This window comes from Malassezia globosa, assembly GCF_000181695.2.
Source record: "Malassezia globosa CBS 7966 chromosome Unknown mgl_sf_12.1, whole genome shotgun sequence".
Classification (NCBI taxonomy): Eukaryota; Fungi; Basidiomycota; class Malasseziomycetes; order Malasseziales; family Malasseziaceae; genus Malassezia; species Malassezia globosa.
In genome coordinates this window covers 226,929-243,067 of record NW_001849860.1, presented here as the reverse complement: position 1 = coordinate 243,067, position 16,139 = coordinate 226,929, and the positions used below count along the sequence as shown (strand labels likewise).

The window sequence follows — 16,139 nt, the reverse complement described above, 5'->3', positions numbered from 1 at the left end:
GGTTTTCGCCGCGGTGGGGCATATCGCGGTGTGTGATATTTGTGGAATTTGAGAGAATTAAATGAATGCCGACAAAGTGTGGAGTATGAGAGGCGCACCTATCCGGGTCTATTGATTTATGGACGCAGAAACTTGTTGAAATAGCTTCGGCATTGAATGATGTCTCATATTTGAACATATAGTTTAGCTATGTTGTTGATACACAAGACCGTATCTTGGCTTCACACGCTAGCTTCAAGAGCAAGAGTGATAGATTGGAACAAGATTTAGCCACGGTGTCCAAATTCAAGCTTATGGCAGAGGGGAAGAGGGTTTCTGACTTCATGCCGCGGTAGATCTTGCTTATTCATGTATGTATTGGAACCATTTGAAGCTAATGCCATTGCCATGATTCAAAATTTGCCAATTACTACAACTGAGCCCAGCCATTGCTACGGACAACGAATGGTAATATCTCGAGTTATAAAGGCATTCATTTCGTCTTATGGCTCACGTACAGTAAGAAAAATTCGTTGTTTTTGGAATCTGCGAATCTCCATTAGCCAATCATTCTTCTCACATGTGGCGATTTTGGCGCAAGTCTTAGTTGAATCGACCCACAGGTTGCGCGTTGTTTCTGGTGCCTGTTTTGAGTGTGGAGTCATTCTTGTCTCAATTCTTTTCTGTAGGGAAAGCCCTGCATTCATGGATGCGTGATTTGCGCTGCTGCTTTGCAAATGTGCTATTATAAAGAGAGTATATATATGACATATTGTTACATTTATTGCTGGAACATATCTATTTGGATTAAGAACGTCATATTTGATGGCTTGATTGATTTCGTGAAACGATGGGTGGGTGGCTGCTATTGGGTTACATACCTGAGTCTCGCAAACTAGACCATATGTAATAATTCTATGGTACAGCGCTAAAATACTCGCTGCACCTGCACTTAATAAAGTTATATGGTTTTTAAACATAATTTTCGGACTCTGGGCATTTGATGGACCCTGCGATGATTTGTGGCTTGCCGAAGTCAAATCATATTTCTATGCTTAAAAGAAATATTGACAGGCGGATGACAAGATCTGCAAGAAAGAGCTGCTATTGTGGAGAAATCTCACCTTAACTCAGAATTCATGCCCATCTGGGATCAATCTTCAAGCTCATGACAAATTGTTTTTAGAGAAACTAGTCTGACGAGTTTGCCCGCTAGTAAAATGTAGGAATATTTAACTATGGGAACTGTAGGTAAATCTAGCTCGCGTCACGAGTAGTATTTATTAACCTATGGCTCCATTCTTGCGCTTCATGCTATTTGATCTAGGCTTACTTCGTCGTGTCCTTGTATGTCCGAGACGACTCGTATCTCTTCGTATTTCAGAGATATAGAATAGTGTTACATTTTTACATGTCCTAGAAGTGCAATCGCACACAGATTAAGCTCCGTTATTGGACCCGCGCATTCTGTTCTATGGCACGTCCAATAAGACCTTGAGCAAAATCACGGTACAAACTCGTTTGTTGTGCGGAGCTAGTTATTGATGTGCGAAATGCACGCTTGAATAAACATGAATGACTGAACGAGCAAAGGTCAAACTGCGTATTTGTGCACAACGCCTTCCAATAATATTCTATAGGTTGCCCCACATTGCGACATTTTTTTACTTGTCACGAACTTTTGGTAGGACTCGTCTTATTTCATTGGCGAAATTTTGACCTCCCCTAAGATCAATTGCTGGTTTAGTTCGTGTTGTTAATTATAGCGTCATCAAGGTTTCCGTACAGGTCCGCAGGTCCTCGAATATCTGGCACGGGCTGTAGGCATTAAAAGCAGGCCTGTTACGGCGCAAAATAGCTGGATTGACACCCCCCTGAAAAATTATGGGGATATCCTTCCTTTTGACTGGCTACGTGCTCAATGCCCTGGGCTTTAATTCGGCTCAATTTAGCATTCCGCTTTAACGAAGTGAGAGGGGAGAATACGTTCGTGGAAATGCTCGTCTCGATCAGGAGGCTAAGAGAGTGATTGCCAAGTATGCAAATCATGCCAAGATACATTTCAAGTGTACAGGCAAGCACCTTGGCGTTGTCAATGATACTACGTTAGGCAGACGGTCAGACTCGGGTGAAGTGAAGCAGGAATTGGCAGATTTGAATGCGTTAGTTGGCGAAATCCAAGTCGGCACACCTGGTCAAAAGCAGAAGATAATTTTCGACACCGGTTCACCCGACCTTATCATTGGAGGGGGTTCGTATAAGCCGCAAGACTCGAAGACATCGAAAGACCAGCATAAGAAATTTACCGAAAACTATTTGGACTCAGGAGTGCACGGTTCCTTATATTCTGATGAGGTCAGAGTTGGTGGTGTAGAGGCCAGTAATGTAGTTTTCGGAAGTACGGGCTCTAACTTCGCTGCGGTAACGGATCATGAAAATTTGGTGGGTATATTCGGGCTTTCATTCCCTACCTTTAGCTCGTTCGATACACATAAGCCGCATACTTTCGTTGAACTGGTAAAAGAGCAGAACTCGGATTATGATAATGTTTTCCAGTTTCTGCTCAAGAAGACTAACGATGCTTGTATTAATGTCGGCAAGATAGATGTGTCACAAGTGTCTGACGAAACTGTTTGGATCGATGTTGACAGTTCTGACTACCACTGGAAGGCCAAGATGCAAATCAATGGTATCGAATCTAGAGGTATTATTGATTCGGGGACCAGATTTATTTTAGGTAAAAACGAAGACGTCAAGAATGTACTGGATGCTATTGATGGGTTGGAGATCAAAAAGTCTGGCTCAGGTGACTGGCAAGGGTGGTACAATTGTGACGATCCACCTGAGGTCAACATCAAAGTTGCAGGGAAAGAAGTCAAAATGAGGCATGATGCAATGTTTGGGGGTCGGAATAACGGTAAGTGCCTGCTGACAATTTCAAGTTTTCAAGGGGCTCCCGAATGGATTTTTGGTGAGCCGTTCTTCCAGATGTTTTCAGTCATTTTTGACTTTGATAATGAGCGCCTGGGTCTCGGAAAGCTCAAATACTGAATTCCACTGGCGCGATAATAGAATCGAGATCACAGTTTGAAATCAATGTTGATTGAATTGCGCTTTAAGATGGATTCTAACGATACTTATTACAAATGCCATTGCAAATTTTGACTAAAGACCCACAAAGCACTTCATTCGTGGTGACCCATTTTCCTAAAATGGTTTCGCGACACTAGGTGTCGTTAATAATTGTAGATGACTAAGTACGGTCTTCAGCACTCAACGAGAGTGGCGAATTCTCGTTGGCCCTGTGATGAACTTTGTATTACCGACGCTGATTCGTCATGGGCAAATGTACAGTTTTCGCGTGGGTGCAAGTAACGAATGCACTAATTTCGTGGCCATGAATATGACGCAACGAAATGGTGCGCCAGTTCGCTTGTGATTGTGGCTAATCAGGTCGATAGGCGTTGCAACAGGATGTGCTCATGAACGAAACGATCTACATCAATTTATAGGTATAAGCCAAAAATAATTACTGGGCCAGTTTTAAACCCGACACGTCCAATAGCTACTCACAGGAACAATGCCATACTTTTGCTACAAAAGTCGGCCTATTGGATTCTTTTGGTGCTGCCTGGGTGGTTAACCCTAAATTAATAGTCAGGCTGTGTGTAATGCGTGTCAAGTTCCCTCCGTTTATCAAAACCTATTTATCGCGTGTCCAGACACAGTGAGTTATGTTTGACGCCAGCTCTTCTGATTTCTACATAAATAAGGGTGCATACAACCGCAAAATTTATTCAACACCCAGAAAGTCACCATGAATAGTTTAGCATGGACTACATTTACGTGTACTTCAACGTTATGGCTTAGTGGATTTCGATGAAGCCTTTAATAGTGAAAGTCGATACCTAGGTTTTGTTGATGGTCGTAGAACTTTAAGAAAACTAGATTGAATTTCATTGATTTCGTCGCATATAAATTCTTATTTTGGCATAGTCTCTTAATATTAACATCGTAAATCTCATGTCCACAACTGAGCTGCTAAGGAATTCACGGTCCGTGAAGTCATGAACAAGACTATTTTAATCTCCAGTAAACTCTTATGATTTATCTTCCGTATGATCCTAATCAAGCTGCTCTTTCCATAATTAAATAGAGATGACACTATATTCGGTATCTGAGTTACACACTTTTCGATTTGATGCGCAAATGAATCAGTACGTCTACAGAAGATCGAGTAGCGTGTTAAAGAGTCTCATAAATTCGCTTAGAAATTAAGATGAATTCATTCTACAAAAGGACACGTTTCAAGACATGTTCAACAAGAAATATGAATGAGCCTCAATGAATTAAAAATAATTAATGACGAATCACATCAGCCGCCAATTCAGCCAGACCGTACAATGAACTTGACAAGTGGGCAGATAATTGGATGGGAAGAACAGATCCATCCACAATGCGCAGGTTGTTAGTTCCATACACTTTGAATTCGGGGTCGACGACGCCTCCGTCTTTCTTTGGAATCATCGAGCATGTGGCAATCGGATGTGAGACACTGCCAAAACCGCCCGTGCCATCAGTTCCCAGAATCCAAGCTTGCCATTTTGCATAGGAGCCATGATTCGGGTCATCAGGGATATGATCGAAGCCAGGCACAGTTTCATCTTTTTTCAAAAGGTCATGAAGCGGAGACGTTTGGAAAACGCGGCGGTTTGCGCGTAGAGCAGCGACTTGCATGTCCATGTCGATAGGAATTGCAAAGTAATTCGGGTCCACTTCGGGTTTGTCGAATCCGTTTTTAGATGTAATATGAACTGATCCACGGGAAAACGGTAGCAGGCACCATGTATCGATGCCGTAAGAATCAGCGGGGTAGCCCGTGTCGAAAAAGTGTTCGCAGACTGGTGCACCTTTTTTAAATGTGGCATCCACAGAAAGTGTCCAGTGTTTTTGAATGGCGTCAGCATTCACAACATGTCCTTGAGAGACCAAGCTGTGCGCCCACTTATCCATATTTCGATGAATGTACTTGAAAACGTTCGAGGCATTGGACATGAGCTGAGTTACTGCGGTGTTGGCAATCATATTTGATGGACCACCACCAGACCAATCAAGATCTGCCTTGCCACCCATTGTATTCATCGTTTGTTCTTGCAGATTTTTACCTACACCAGGGAGGTCAATAATTTGTTCGATGCTGTGCTTCTGCAGCACATCTTTGGCTCCGATACCAGAGCGCTCAAGAATGCCAGGAGTGTTGAGCGCGCCTGCTGACAGAATGACCTCTCCGCTAGTTTCGACAGTGTGTGGTTTGCCGTCCTCGTTCTTCTTGATCACGACACCACTCACACGTCCTTCGTCCTGATTTTTCCAAGACAACTGGATAACAGTCCACCCAAGAAGAACGCCAACATTATTGCCCGATTGTTCGAAATAGTTACACGCACTTTGTCGCCTGTTGTCTTGGGAAATCGATGTAGGAGTATAAGCGGCTCCAGTGTTATTTCCACTGTTTTCGTCTTGAAGATGAGCGACACCTAAAGATTTTTGGATAGATTTCAAGAAAGAGCCCTGCCCTGGACCGGTAAACATCCGTTTCTTATTCTTGTTACGAATAGCGGAAAATCCAATAGACAGCGGCCCACGGCTTCCATGAGCTTCAGGAAGATAATCGGCACCAGCAGCGCGTTGCTCATCTGTGGGCGGGACAAACGACTCTGCCATGTTCATGTATTTTTGCAAGTTTTTGAAATTGTAGCGATCATCTCCCGTTATGTTTCCAAGGTGATCGTACTGAATTTTGTGTGCACGGTTCCATGCTGCGCCATTAATGGAAGTACTACCACCAAGAGTCTTTCCTCCGCGAATTGTCTTGGATTTTCCTCCAGCGATAGGCTGCTTTTTGGTCACAAAGTTCCAGTCAAGGTCGGTGCCGATATATTGACCATATTTGTCAACATTGAAAACTTTAGGATCGTCGCGATCATCGTGGCCCGCTTCAATAATCAGAACATTTTTGCCTTCATCCTCTGCAAGACGTTTACTGACAACAAGGCCACCAAGACCGCCTCCTACTACAATATAGTCCCAATCTGTATCGCTGACCTCATGTACATGCGAGAAGGTTCGAGCTGCATGCACCACATGAGCAGCGGAAATTGCCACTATAGCGAACAAGAAGTGCCCAAACATGATGGTGGGAGTTCTCACATTCGTTTAATTTGCTCAGTAATGTTCTTATAGACTCAATATCCAAACCAACCGACGTGCGAGTCAGACTGTAACAGGGTTATTCGCCACGCAATTCCGAAGACCTCTAGTTATAAATGGAAGTGCCTTTCCTAAATATGTGTGATGACGCATCGGTTTAGCGCTCATTCGTCCCGATTGCGCACGGAGTACCTTGTTTTTATTAAACGCTTTCCCCAATTAAATCGGCCTGGCTTGGCATCCGACTTTGTAATGGCCTCTTTATTACTGTGCGCCTTTTATTTTTATGATGGCTTTAAGGTCGCGTATCGTGAGTTCAAAATTTTGCCGCGCGAGCGTGTGGTGCTCTTTGATTCGTAAATCGTCTAGGCATGTGTACTAGGTCGCCCCCCTTATCTGACAGCTAGTAAAACTAAAAGAAGAAACAGCCTACGAGTTATCTTTTTGGCGATGGTATCGTCATGATATGTAGGTATGAATAAAACGTAATCATAGTTCAATATCTTGTTCTTCCCATCTTAATTTCGGGCGCCACAAGCGGGAGATTAAATTATCCTTTTCAACTATATTAGGTTGTTTAACACACTAGGCTTTACATTTCATTCATGAAATCCCAAAAATTGCCTTTGGTCGGTCGTGAATCATAGATCAACATAGTTTTTCCATCTTGTAAGGAATTTGGGTGTCTAATCTTCAATTAAGAACATATTGGTCGTTCACCGCAAAGCTTCAAAGACTTGGCAGAATCAAAATCTTTTTTTTCTTGGTTACCGAAATGTGCAGTTAGTGCACCAATACGAATTGAACTCCAAAATGCTCCTCGATCGTGGACGTCGGCGAATCAACCAGAAGAAAGAAATTCCGGGTTTGCTCTTCAGATCAAAAGGGTAATGCGAACTCACGATTTTGGTGCGCAAGTATAATTCTGACCCGTTAGATTATGAGTGAAAATACTTAGAGGGTGGTCTGATTCCCTAAGCAAAGATGTTTGTATGGTGTATTATCTGGCTGTCACTGCCCATCTTACACAATATGCAAATTGAATGGTTCTTCCGTCCAGCATTCAAGTGTTCAAGCCAAACCCATTTCTCGCTGGCACCGGTGTTAACCTGTAAACCTGCGAAATATTCTTTATCTATTGCTGTTAAAGACTAGCGAATCTTGGGATTTGTATTCACTAGAGTACCACAATTTGATGTCACCCATCTCATGCCATTTGGTTTGTTCAGCTCGGTTCTGGCGTCTAAGCACTTCAAGGTTATTTCTTGGTCTTAAATTTTTTTCTTGGCGTAGTATCAGATGAGAGCGAAGACTCAGAATTTTTCCTGATTGTCTGATAACAAGATAGCGCGAGATCCCTACTTTTCTTGAAATCGACGATCAAATTGTGATAGTTTGTTTCGGGTACGGCCACATATCTTTGTGAAAATGCGTGACTGAAAGGAGTTGCATATTTCACAGAATTACTGGTAGAACCTGAATTTGGTGAAGAGTGAATCCACTGACTTGTCAACGAGGGGTTAGTTAGAGCCAGAAAGTCTTCGTCTTGTTCTTTTGCGGCTTTTCTCGGTGATGCTTCATACATAGCTGCAACCTCTTGTGTCGTTTTCGTCTTGAGCTCGGGCACCCATGTTCGAACGTATGCACATTTCTGGTCGAAACGATCTGCTTGCCTTGCAGGATTGAATATGCGAAAGAAGGGAGCAGCATCGGCGCCTGTTCCTGCCACCCATTGCCAATTTCCCGGGTTACTGGCTGGATCTGCATCAACTAGTGTATTCCAAAACCATTCTTCTCCCAGACGCCAATGAATGCGCAAATTTTTAATTAGCAGTGAGGCTGTGATCATGCGAACGCGATTGTGCATCCATCCAATCTTCCACAATTGGCGCATTCCAGCATCGACAATAGGAAAGCCTGTATGTCCTGCTCTCCAACAATCATACGCAGCCGCCGTATTAAGAGCATTTTGTTCATCCGTGGATGGTGGAAGCTCACCAGTGCGCGAAAACTCTGTCAACTGTGACTCTGTTGCCATTTGTGACCAGGTAAATAAATTCCATTGTTCATTGTGATTTTGAGTCGCCAGATCAGGTTGATGATATAACAAATGATAGTTGAATTCACGCCAAATGAGTTCTCTTTCAAACGTTTTGGAGGACTCAATAGCTGGTTTTGGCGTGTCACGATTCAAACGAACCTCTCTCAGAGCATGGAGTACACGATGTGGACTAATTTCTCCGTGGGCTAGATAAGGGGAAAGTTGAGATGTCCCAGATTCGAATGGGATATCGCGACTCTCCGAGTATCTTGATACTTTGGTTTTAAGGAATTCTGTCAAGATATGATGTGCTGTTTCTGATCCAGGAATCCACGGAAATTCGGACGCCCATGTTGGATTGTGCTCCGACTCTGGACTTGACCAGTCGAGACATTGCGCATAGTGGTCAGTGTGAAACATGATTTGAATATTATTCACCACTTTATCGGTGTCATCTGAATTCGGTGCTACTGGTGGCTCATCCAATAGACGGGGCACTATTTTCGCAAAATGCCTCGAAAATGCTGTGTAGACACGATAAGGTTGACCCTGTCCAGTTTTGATCTCCCAGGGTTCGTGCAATGTGTGTGCCGTATATTCATGATGTGTGATATTTGCCTCAGCTAGTATTTGCTTGAATCGCGCATCTTCGGCACCAGTTGTACCTCCCCATCGCCGATTCACGTGCACCGTGTGTATCGGATTATCAACTTTGACGAGTACTTCAGCAAGATGTGGATATGATGAACGTAAACATAACAATGGCACATGCAACCGATCTAACTGACGTCGCAGTTTTGGCAACGACTTACGTGTCCACCAAGTGAACGCGGCGCCGGGCAAACGCTGAGTCTGATCCTCAATATAAAATGCAATGACAGGTCCAGTAGACGGATCTTGTTTTACTTGTTGAATAGAATGATATAAAGCTGGATTGTCTAGTGTCCTTAAGCATGATCCTAAAAATGCTAGAATGGCCATTGATGCGTGGAGCGGGAGATTGCGCCTGGTCGCCGCCAGGTGAGCAAATGACTGACTCATCATGCACCTTATCTCAATTACGCCTTCAATAGGAAGAGTGGTGTGTCCCCATTTTTACTAATTGATTTGAACATGAAGCAGTGTGGCGCCACTGTAATTGCATTTGCGTGGTTTTTGAAACAATTGAAGCACGCCAATAGTTGAGACCCGCTGCAAAGAATGTTTTCAGCGTAAATACCTCACGCTGATCTTGACGTGGACATTTTTTTGGGGGGAGGGAACGAGATTTGCCACTTGTGGAGTGGCTGAAGCTTGTTGAGAAAAACATTCTTCTTCCTGTACCTTGATTCAATGGAATGAATAACGCTAATATGGAAAAGTCTGCACATGTCGAAGAGCAGCAGGTTGATGAGCCGCCCGATGGGGGTCTAGTAGCCTGGACCCAAGTGCTCGCGTCGCATCTCACGATGTTCAATTCGTGGGGATATATGACATCTTTTGGCATTTTCCAGCCTTACTACGTAAAAACACTCAACCAGGACCCGTCCAATATATCATGGATTGGCTCGCTTGAGTACTCTTGTATATTTTTTATGGGATTTCTTGCTGGTCGAGCGGCTGACGCTGGATATGTTCGCACGTTATTGTTTTGTGGCTTCGCTTTACAGATTTTGGGTGTATTTACAACATCTGCTTGCAACACGTATTGGCAGTTTTTATTGGCACAAGGTGTATGTCAAGGCTTGGGCTGTGGCTTGACCTTCACCCCTATGGTTTCACTAGTATCTTCTTACTTTAAGAAAAAACGTGTTTTGGCCATTTGTATTCAAGCCAGTGGAACATCCTCTGGTGGACTAGTGTTCCCAGCTATTGCTAAAACGTTACTACCCTCAGTTGGATTTCCCTGGGCAGTACGAGCGATGGGTTTTGTTATTGTCTTCAATTCTGCTATCATTCTTTTGCTAGTGAAACCGAGATTGCCTCCGCGCAAGAATGGTCGCTTAGTTGAGCTATCAGCGTTTAAAGAGCCAACATATCTTCTTTACACTATCGGCATATTCCTTGCGTTATGGGGCAACTTTGTCGCATATTTTTATTTGCGCGCATATGCGAAAGATATTGTTCATGTTTCTGAAGACGTCTCGTTCAACATGCTTCTAGTCATGAACGGCATTGGAATCCCAGGTCGAATTATCCCATCACTGATAGCTGATCGGCTTTTGGGACCAGTGAATACTATTTCGATCATTATTTTATTGGCGGGCGTAATGATGTCATGCTGGATTACAATAAAACATACGACTTCTATGTGGATTTTTTCGGTCTTCTACGGATTATTTTCGTCTGCCATTCAAGGTTTGTTTCCAGCGGCTCTGGCCTCCCTCACGTCGGATCCTACAAAGCAAGGCCTCAGAATAGGCATGGCATGCTCTGTCTTCTCTTTTGCATGTTTGAGCGGAAGCCCTATTGCGGGTCATCTCATTGAAATACACAATGGACAATATTTACATGCTCAAATATTTGGGCTTGTGAATATGTTTTGTGGTTGTGCATTTGTCGTTGCATGTCGCACTGCTCGGTGCGGGTTGAAAATCCAAAAAATGTAATTACCAGATTGATTTATGAAGGGGCAGAGTATTGATATGTAGGGCAAAAAAAATTTTGTACACGTGCACCTATCGATGAGCGGATCGACCATATCTTGCATATGAACCTTCCTTTGTTGCAAAACAGAATGTGCGTTCCCGGCTAGGTCTTATGCAAATATTAATACCAGCCCGTGTGTCTGCGAAACTTTTCGTTAGCAACGACCATGCGCCTCATTCTCCTGTTTCTAGCCTTCATTTCATTCGTTTTGTGCGTTCCTGAACCGCGTAAAGTGTTCGGACCGACATCGTATGAAGAGCCAACATCGTTGCCGGTGGACCTGCCTCTCCTCTCCCAAGCGGCTGGTATGGCGCATGAACCTTACTGCCATTTCAATGATGAAGGGAAAACGGTAGGTGATGCCGAGATTGTGTGGACAAAATGGATTGGCTTGGCGGTTCAGCGTGCCAAAATTTTTCATTCAAAATCACTCGGTGTTACGGTTAGTTTCGAAGGTACTACAGCAAGTATTTTGTCCATCTTACACGATGTAAACCTTGCTCTGCGGGATCCACCTAAAGAATTGAACGATGCATATGATGAGGGTAGTCAGCTTTTGTCTGGCTTTGTCGATGCTTACATGGACGTTAGGGATGACACCTACGCAGAGATTGTCAAGTGCATGCAGAAGTACAATGACACACGTGTGACAGTGACTGGACACTCTCTTGGTGCGGCAATGACAGCTTTAGCTGCCATGGACTTGGAGCACCGTCTCGAACACGGTATCTACAAGGCTTTTGCTTTTGCTATGCCACGCACAGGAAATGCTAAATTTGCTAGCTCTGTGGATAACAGGATTGGCGGTCGCTTCTTCTACATTGCAAATGGTCGCGACTGGGTCCCTCACATGCCACCTCGCGATTGGGGCTTCCAGCACCCATCGGGACAGGTGTGGATCAACCCTGTGAACTCTGACAATTGGAAGTTCTACCCTGGACAAGAGAACCACTTTGGTGCTAATACGGTCGATCCTATTTGGACGTTTGACGACCACCACGGTTACTACTTTGGCACAGGCGTTGGACACGGTCCTGGCACATGTCCTGCTTCCGTTGGCACTCACACTTACTAAGTTTCGAAATTTAAAAATTGATTTATGAACAAGTCGATTAATTTTTAGCAGTACAGTGAAGTTGAATGGTGGATTAGGCGAAGTATGTGAAGGGAATGAATCAAAATTCTACCAATAGTTACATTGTATACGAATCCTATCACCCTTTGGTTCAAATTGATGTAATCTAGTTTTTTCAAAGTCATGTAGAATAGTGACTGCTGTTACTACGTGCGACCAAGTCCGAGTTTTCGCCAAACGATGCCTACTGTCGGTGTGAATGCTGATCGATCTATCTTCACTTGGCAGATTCAGTTTCTCGTATTGCACCACATTTCTGTCACCTTGAACATTCAAACATCTTCTAAGCGCGTCCAACCTAAAATGTTTTCATTATGTATGATTCATAGTCGTCTCTTACAAAACTTGCGAACTTGTGACGACGGCACAAATTGATGGAGTCTGTATGCAAGGGAAGTGGAGCTAGAACCAGCGAAACTTAGGACGTATGACATGTTCGATGTACGCTAGTCGTTCTAATGCTTTTACTAACCATCAAACCAATAATTTTCGCTCGTATGTACTACTGTTATAGCATCTCAGTAAATTCTGCCAGTTCAGGGTGATACACAGAGGAAGTTTCACTTAATCGAGGATTATCTATTCGATTAGTTACAAAAAGCTCGGTATTGCGATATATTTTCGAAGCATAGCTCTTGTTCCAGTGGCATGCGTCAGAGTGCCTGGTTAGAATAGCAGGTATAGTTTTATGTTGATCTTTCGATGATCAATGACTTTGTAAATCATATGTCTTTGATTTTTGTACGAGTACCAACATGTGGGCAGCATGACTTGGATAATCTCGTTGTCACATCTGATTCAGTATGTTCAATCCTATCTCCTACCTCATGCCATTTACACACATTAATCAAAGATTTGAGGGCTATCAAATGCGTTTCATGTACGCAGACTGTATTGAAGGAGAACTTCGATTAATAGCTGGATGTCAGTCGTATTCAAGTCTACTCCTACGCTAAAAATATGAATATCTACGCAGTCAGAAAAGCGAGCCTCGCCCGTCATATTGGAAATGACCGTCCTACAGACCAGAGCTAAACATTTTCCGCTGAATTGAACATTTGCGGTTTGAGCCATTGCAAGTAAAACGATTGGGCGATCATGATACACGAGAACTTTTAATACGATGAGTTCGTTAGCTTGTTTGCAAGGTACTTCGGAAAACTTGTCTCTAACGCTTGTTTTATGTGGAGCTTACTGATTTGTGTTTTGCCCTTTCGAATGCAAGTCTATGCTTTAAGCAACCAGGTATGCGTGCCTAGAGAAAGACAACTAGCGATTACGTGTTATTACAACGTGTCAATTGATTGGCCCAATAGCCACGTTCTCACGGAATCATGTAGTAAAACGTAAAACGCCAAGCATTTTCATGAAAGTCAAGCCTAAGTTTTGATGCTATCCGACCTATCAGAATGACCATATAATTTGACATGGTTGGGCTTGAATGTTACAAGCCGGTCCGGTCATAACAATGCAAACGATCCGTTAACTTGAGTACAATCTGCTAGTTTATGCACCGTTGATGGCTGATGACATTACAACAAGGTCATTGCAGCTACTCCAAGTGCACCGACCAAGAAATAATTGTTATTCGAAATGATTTGAGACGCGCTGCTCTTGACACAGTCTTTGCTTTGATTTTTGTAAAACCATTGACAGTGCTGAGAATATACTTTGTCGAAATTTTGGATGTCCTCAACGGGACATCCCTGTAGACATGGGCGTAGTTGATCATTGAAAGTCTTGTATTCTCTGTACTCTGTTCGGCACATGAAGCTCATTGATGTTCCGAAATCATCTGACTTCGGATCCTGTGACCAGTGGGGCCATGCTGCGTGGCCAGCCTTGTACAAGCATCGGCTCGTGCAGTCTGCCATTTGTACATCCGGTGGCTTACTACACTCGTCATCAGCAACGACAATTCCTATCAGCACAATGAGGTATAGTATGGATTTTGTAATTATCATCATTGGGCAAAGTCGAAATGGTCAAAGCGATGCGATTAAGTTTATACTATTGGGCCTTGACACCGAGCTTCTCGGTCGAATAAATGACAGATCGAGAGTAACTACTGGAGGCTATCCAAAAAAAAATTAGATGACATTAGGTAAGAGGGGAAAATTATGGTCCCATCTTCAACGAGATGTATGCATCTTGCCAGCAAGTAAAAGCTAGCAGTGTTAATTTGACATTGACTATGATCTTTTCCCGAAGGAAAATTTAACCAAATAGCTTGTGAGAGTCAGTGCAGCATAGTTTGATAGTATTATCAATATGTATAGATCATTTTGTTCTGTAATAGTCTCTTTGTGGATCAAATACATGGATTAGATGCGCCCCCTATTCATCTGCTACGCAATGATATAAGGATAGAATAGGCTCAGGACACAAATATGCGCCTTTCAATATTCCTGCACACAACATGTGTTAGGCAACTAGTACATTTCGGATACAGAGCAAGCTTCTAGTTCGGTCTACTCCGCGCGATTTTAGCTACCAAAATCCACGCCTTCGAATATATTATTAGGCAGTCCACGAACATATTCCCTCTCTGCATCCCTAAACTCGCTCTTGGGGAGCCAAAGACATTTTGTTGTTTGGGACACCTTGTTCTCGGTTTGTCTGCCATCTAGGGCCGTAATGTATCAACACGATCGTTACAGGAATAGGGATGAATACACCCACAAGGGTGTATATGGTGAAGGTCCATCCAGTTCCGATTCCATTGATTATGAATTGCGTAATAGCGACAATAATAGCGCTAAGTATGCATCGGGAAATATTCAACGATGCAACAATTGATGCAGCCCGATCAGGGTATAAATCCACAAGTAGTGCATTACTTAATGTCAGCAAATATTAGACTTACATGGCGGTAAAATAGATCATGGATGACATCATGGTGAAAAATATGATGACCAGTGGTGCAGCAATATGAACTCGTTCGTGTAAACACCACTCGAATGCGAGTATGCCACAACAGAAGATTGCATTGAAAATTGGACCCAGCTTTAGACGCGCTTTGAATAAATTCAGACTGATGCCGTGTTTTTTCTTGGCTTGTGCATACTCCCAATCAATCAGGCGTCCGGCAATTATGCTCCCTACTGCAAAGCCTGCCCCGAGAGGAAGATAACATAGGCCAATTATAATATGATTGTAGCCGTAATTGGAAGCCAGCGTGGGAGAAAAGATGGAGGATGTGACGGAAAACACAGAAAATGGAACGGAATAAGAGATTATAAGTAAAAGAATGTCCAACTGAGAATACACAAGCCACGGCTTTTCGAACCCCATTTTTAGAATATTGAAGCGAGGAGGTTTTTCCATCAGGGGGGCTTCAGATAGGTCCGAGCCGGAAGATGCTGTTAGTCTCATAGGAAATATCGTCTTCCATATGCCGCACGGACGCATTGATCCATCACCGACCAACGACCTTAGTGTCTCCGGTAGAAAAATGACCAGCAAGAGGTTCACAAGCCCTCCAAACGCAACCAAAAAGAAAAAGTTAGCATGCCAGTCCCATCGTTGAGTGACTAGACCGCCAACGACAGGTGCAATGCATGGGCCAACGAGTGCCCCTGACTGAAAATAACTCATGTATCTTCCCCGTTCTTTTCTACGTGCCAAATCACTGATAAGTCCTGCCCCAATCGCAATTGCGCTGCTTGCGCCAAACGCCTGGAGCATGCGCAGAACTAGGAGAAGCCAGAATGTGTTTGTAAAAGCTAATCCGAGGTTCGCGCCTAGTAAAACAGTGAATGTACAAACCAAAATCGGCCTTCTTCCCAGCGTGTCGGATAGAGGCCCCCAAAACGAAGGCGCTAGGCCTTGGAAGATTAGATATGTAGTCACTGACAACAAAGTGTCCGCCCTTGAAATACTCAGTTCTTTGCTAATAGTATCCAAGGCGGGAACATAAATATTACTAGAAAAGGGGCTCATAAATCCAGAAACAGCTGCAAAAATGACGATCATGAGCTTTATGTGAGGGAGAAACGCGGAAAAAACAGTCTCATCCTGATCAACAAAACGCCCGGCCCGATCCCGAGGCTGCGTTAATGGCAGAGGTGGTCCCTCCTTATGCTGCATGGTGAAGAAAGTTTCTCTACTTCTCTCCTGGAAGCTCTTGGGGAAGCTTTGGCAGAT

At 43.5% G+C, this 16,139-nt stretch overlaps 6 protein-coding genes across 6 annotated transcripts; 3 read left to right on the top strand and 3 right to left on the bottom strand.

Moving 5' to 3' along the window:
• Positions 1 to 2,655: 2,655 nt before the first annotated feature.
• On the top strand, positions 2,656 to 3,030 carry MGL_3882 (uncharacterized protein; the record flags this gene model as incomplete). Its single annotated transcript, XM_001729042.1, has 1 exon — positions 2,656 to 3,030. One exon carries the CDS (start codon positions 2,656 to 2,658, stop codon positions 3,028 to 3,030), a length of 375 nt encoding a protein of 124 aa, XP_001729094.1.
• Positions 3,031 to 4,338: 1,308 nt separating this feature from the next.
• Positions 4,339 to 6,171, bottom strand: MGL_3881 (uncharacterized protein; the record flags this gene model as incomplete). Its single annotated transcript, XM_001729041.1, has 1 exon — positions 4,339 to 6,171. One exon carries the CDS (start codon positions 6,169 to 6,171, stop codon positions 4,339 to 4,341), a length of 1,833 nt encoding a protein of 610 aa, XP_001729093.1.
• A 1,276-nt stretch (positions 6,172 to 7,447) lies between these two features.
• Positions 7,448 to 8,650, bottom strand: MGL_3880 (uncharacterized protein; the record flags this gene model as incomplete). Its single annotated transcript, XM_001729040.1, has 1 exon — positions 7,448 to 8,650. One exon carries the CDS (start codon positions 8,648 to 8,650, stop codon positions 7,448 to 7,450), a length of 1,203 nt encoding a protein of 400 aa, XP_001729092.1.
• A 932-nt stretch (positions 8,651 to 9,582) lies between these two features.
• Positions 9,583 to 10,818, top strand: MGL_3879 (uncharacterized protein; the record flags this gene model as incomplete). The annotated part of the gene is made up of 1 exon (XM_001729039.1): positions 9,583 to 10,818. One exon carries the CDS (start codon positions 9,583 to 9,585, stop codon positions 10,816 to 10,818), a length of 1,236 nt encoding a protein of 411 aa, XP_001729091.1.
• Positions 10,819 to 11,024: 206 nt separating this feature from the next.
• MGL_3878 (uncharacterized protein) lies at positions 11,025 to 11,933 on the top strand (the record flags this gene model as incomplete). The annotated part of the gene is made up of 1 exon (XM_001729038.1): positions 11,025 to 11,933. The coding sequence occupies one exon, from the start codon at positions 11,025 to 11,027 to the stop codon at positions 11,931 to 11,933; it is 909 nt and encodes a 302-aa protein (XP_001729090.1).
• Positions 11,934 to 14,855: 2,922 nt separating this feature from the next.
• On the bottom strand, positions 14,856 to 16,082 carry MGL_3877 (uncharacterized protein; the record flags this gene model as incomplete). Its single annotated transcript, XM_001729037.1, has 2 exons — positions 14,856 to 15,575; positions 15,762 to 16,082. 2 exons carry the CDS (start codon positions 16,080 to 16,082, stop codon positions 14,856 to 14,858), a joined length of 1,041 nt encoding a protein of 346 aa, XP_001729089.1.
• Positions 16,083 to 16,139: the final 57 nt, after the last annotated feature.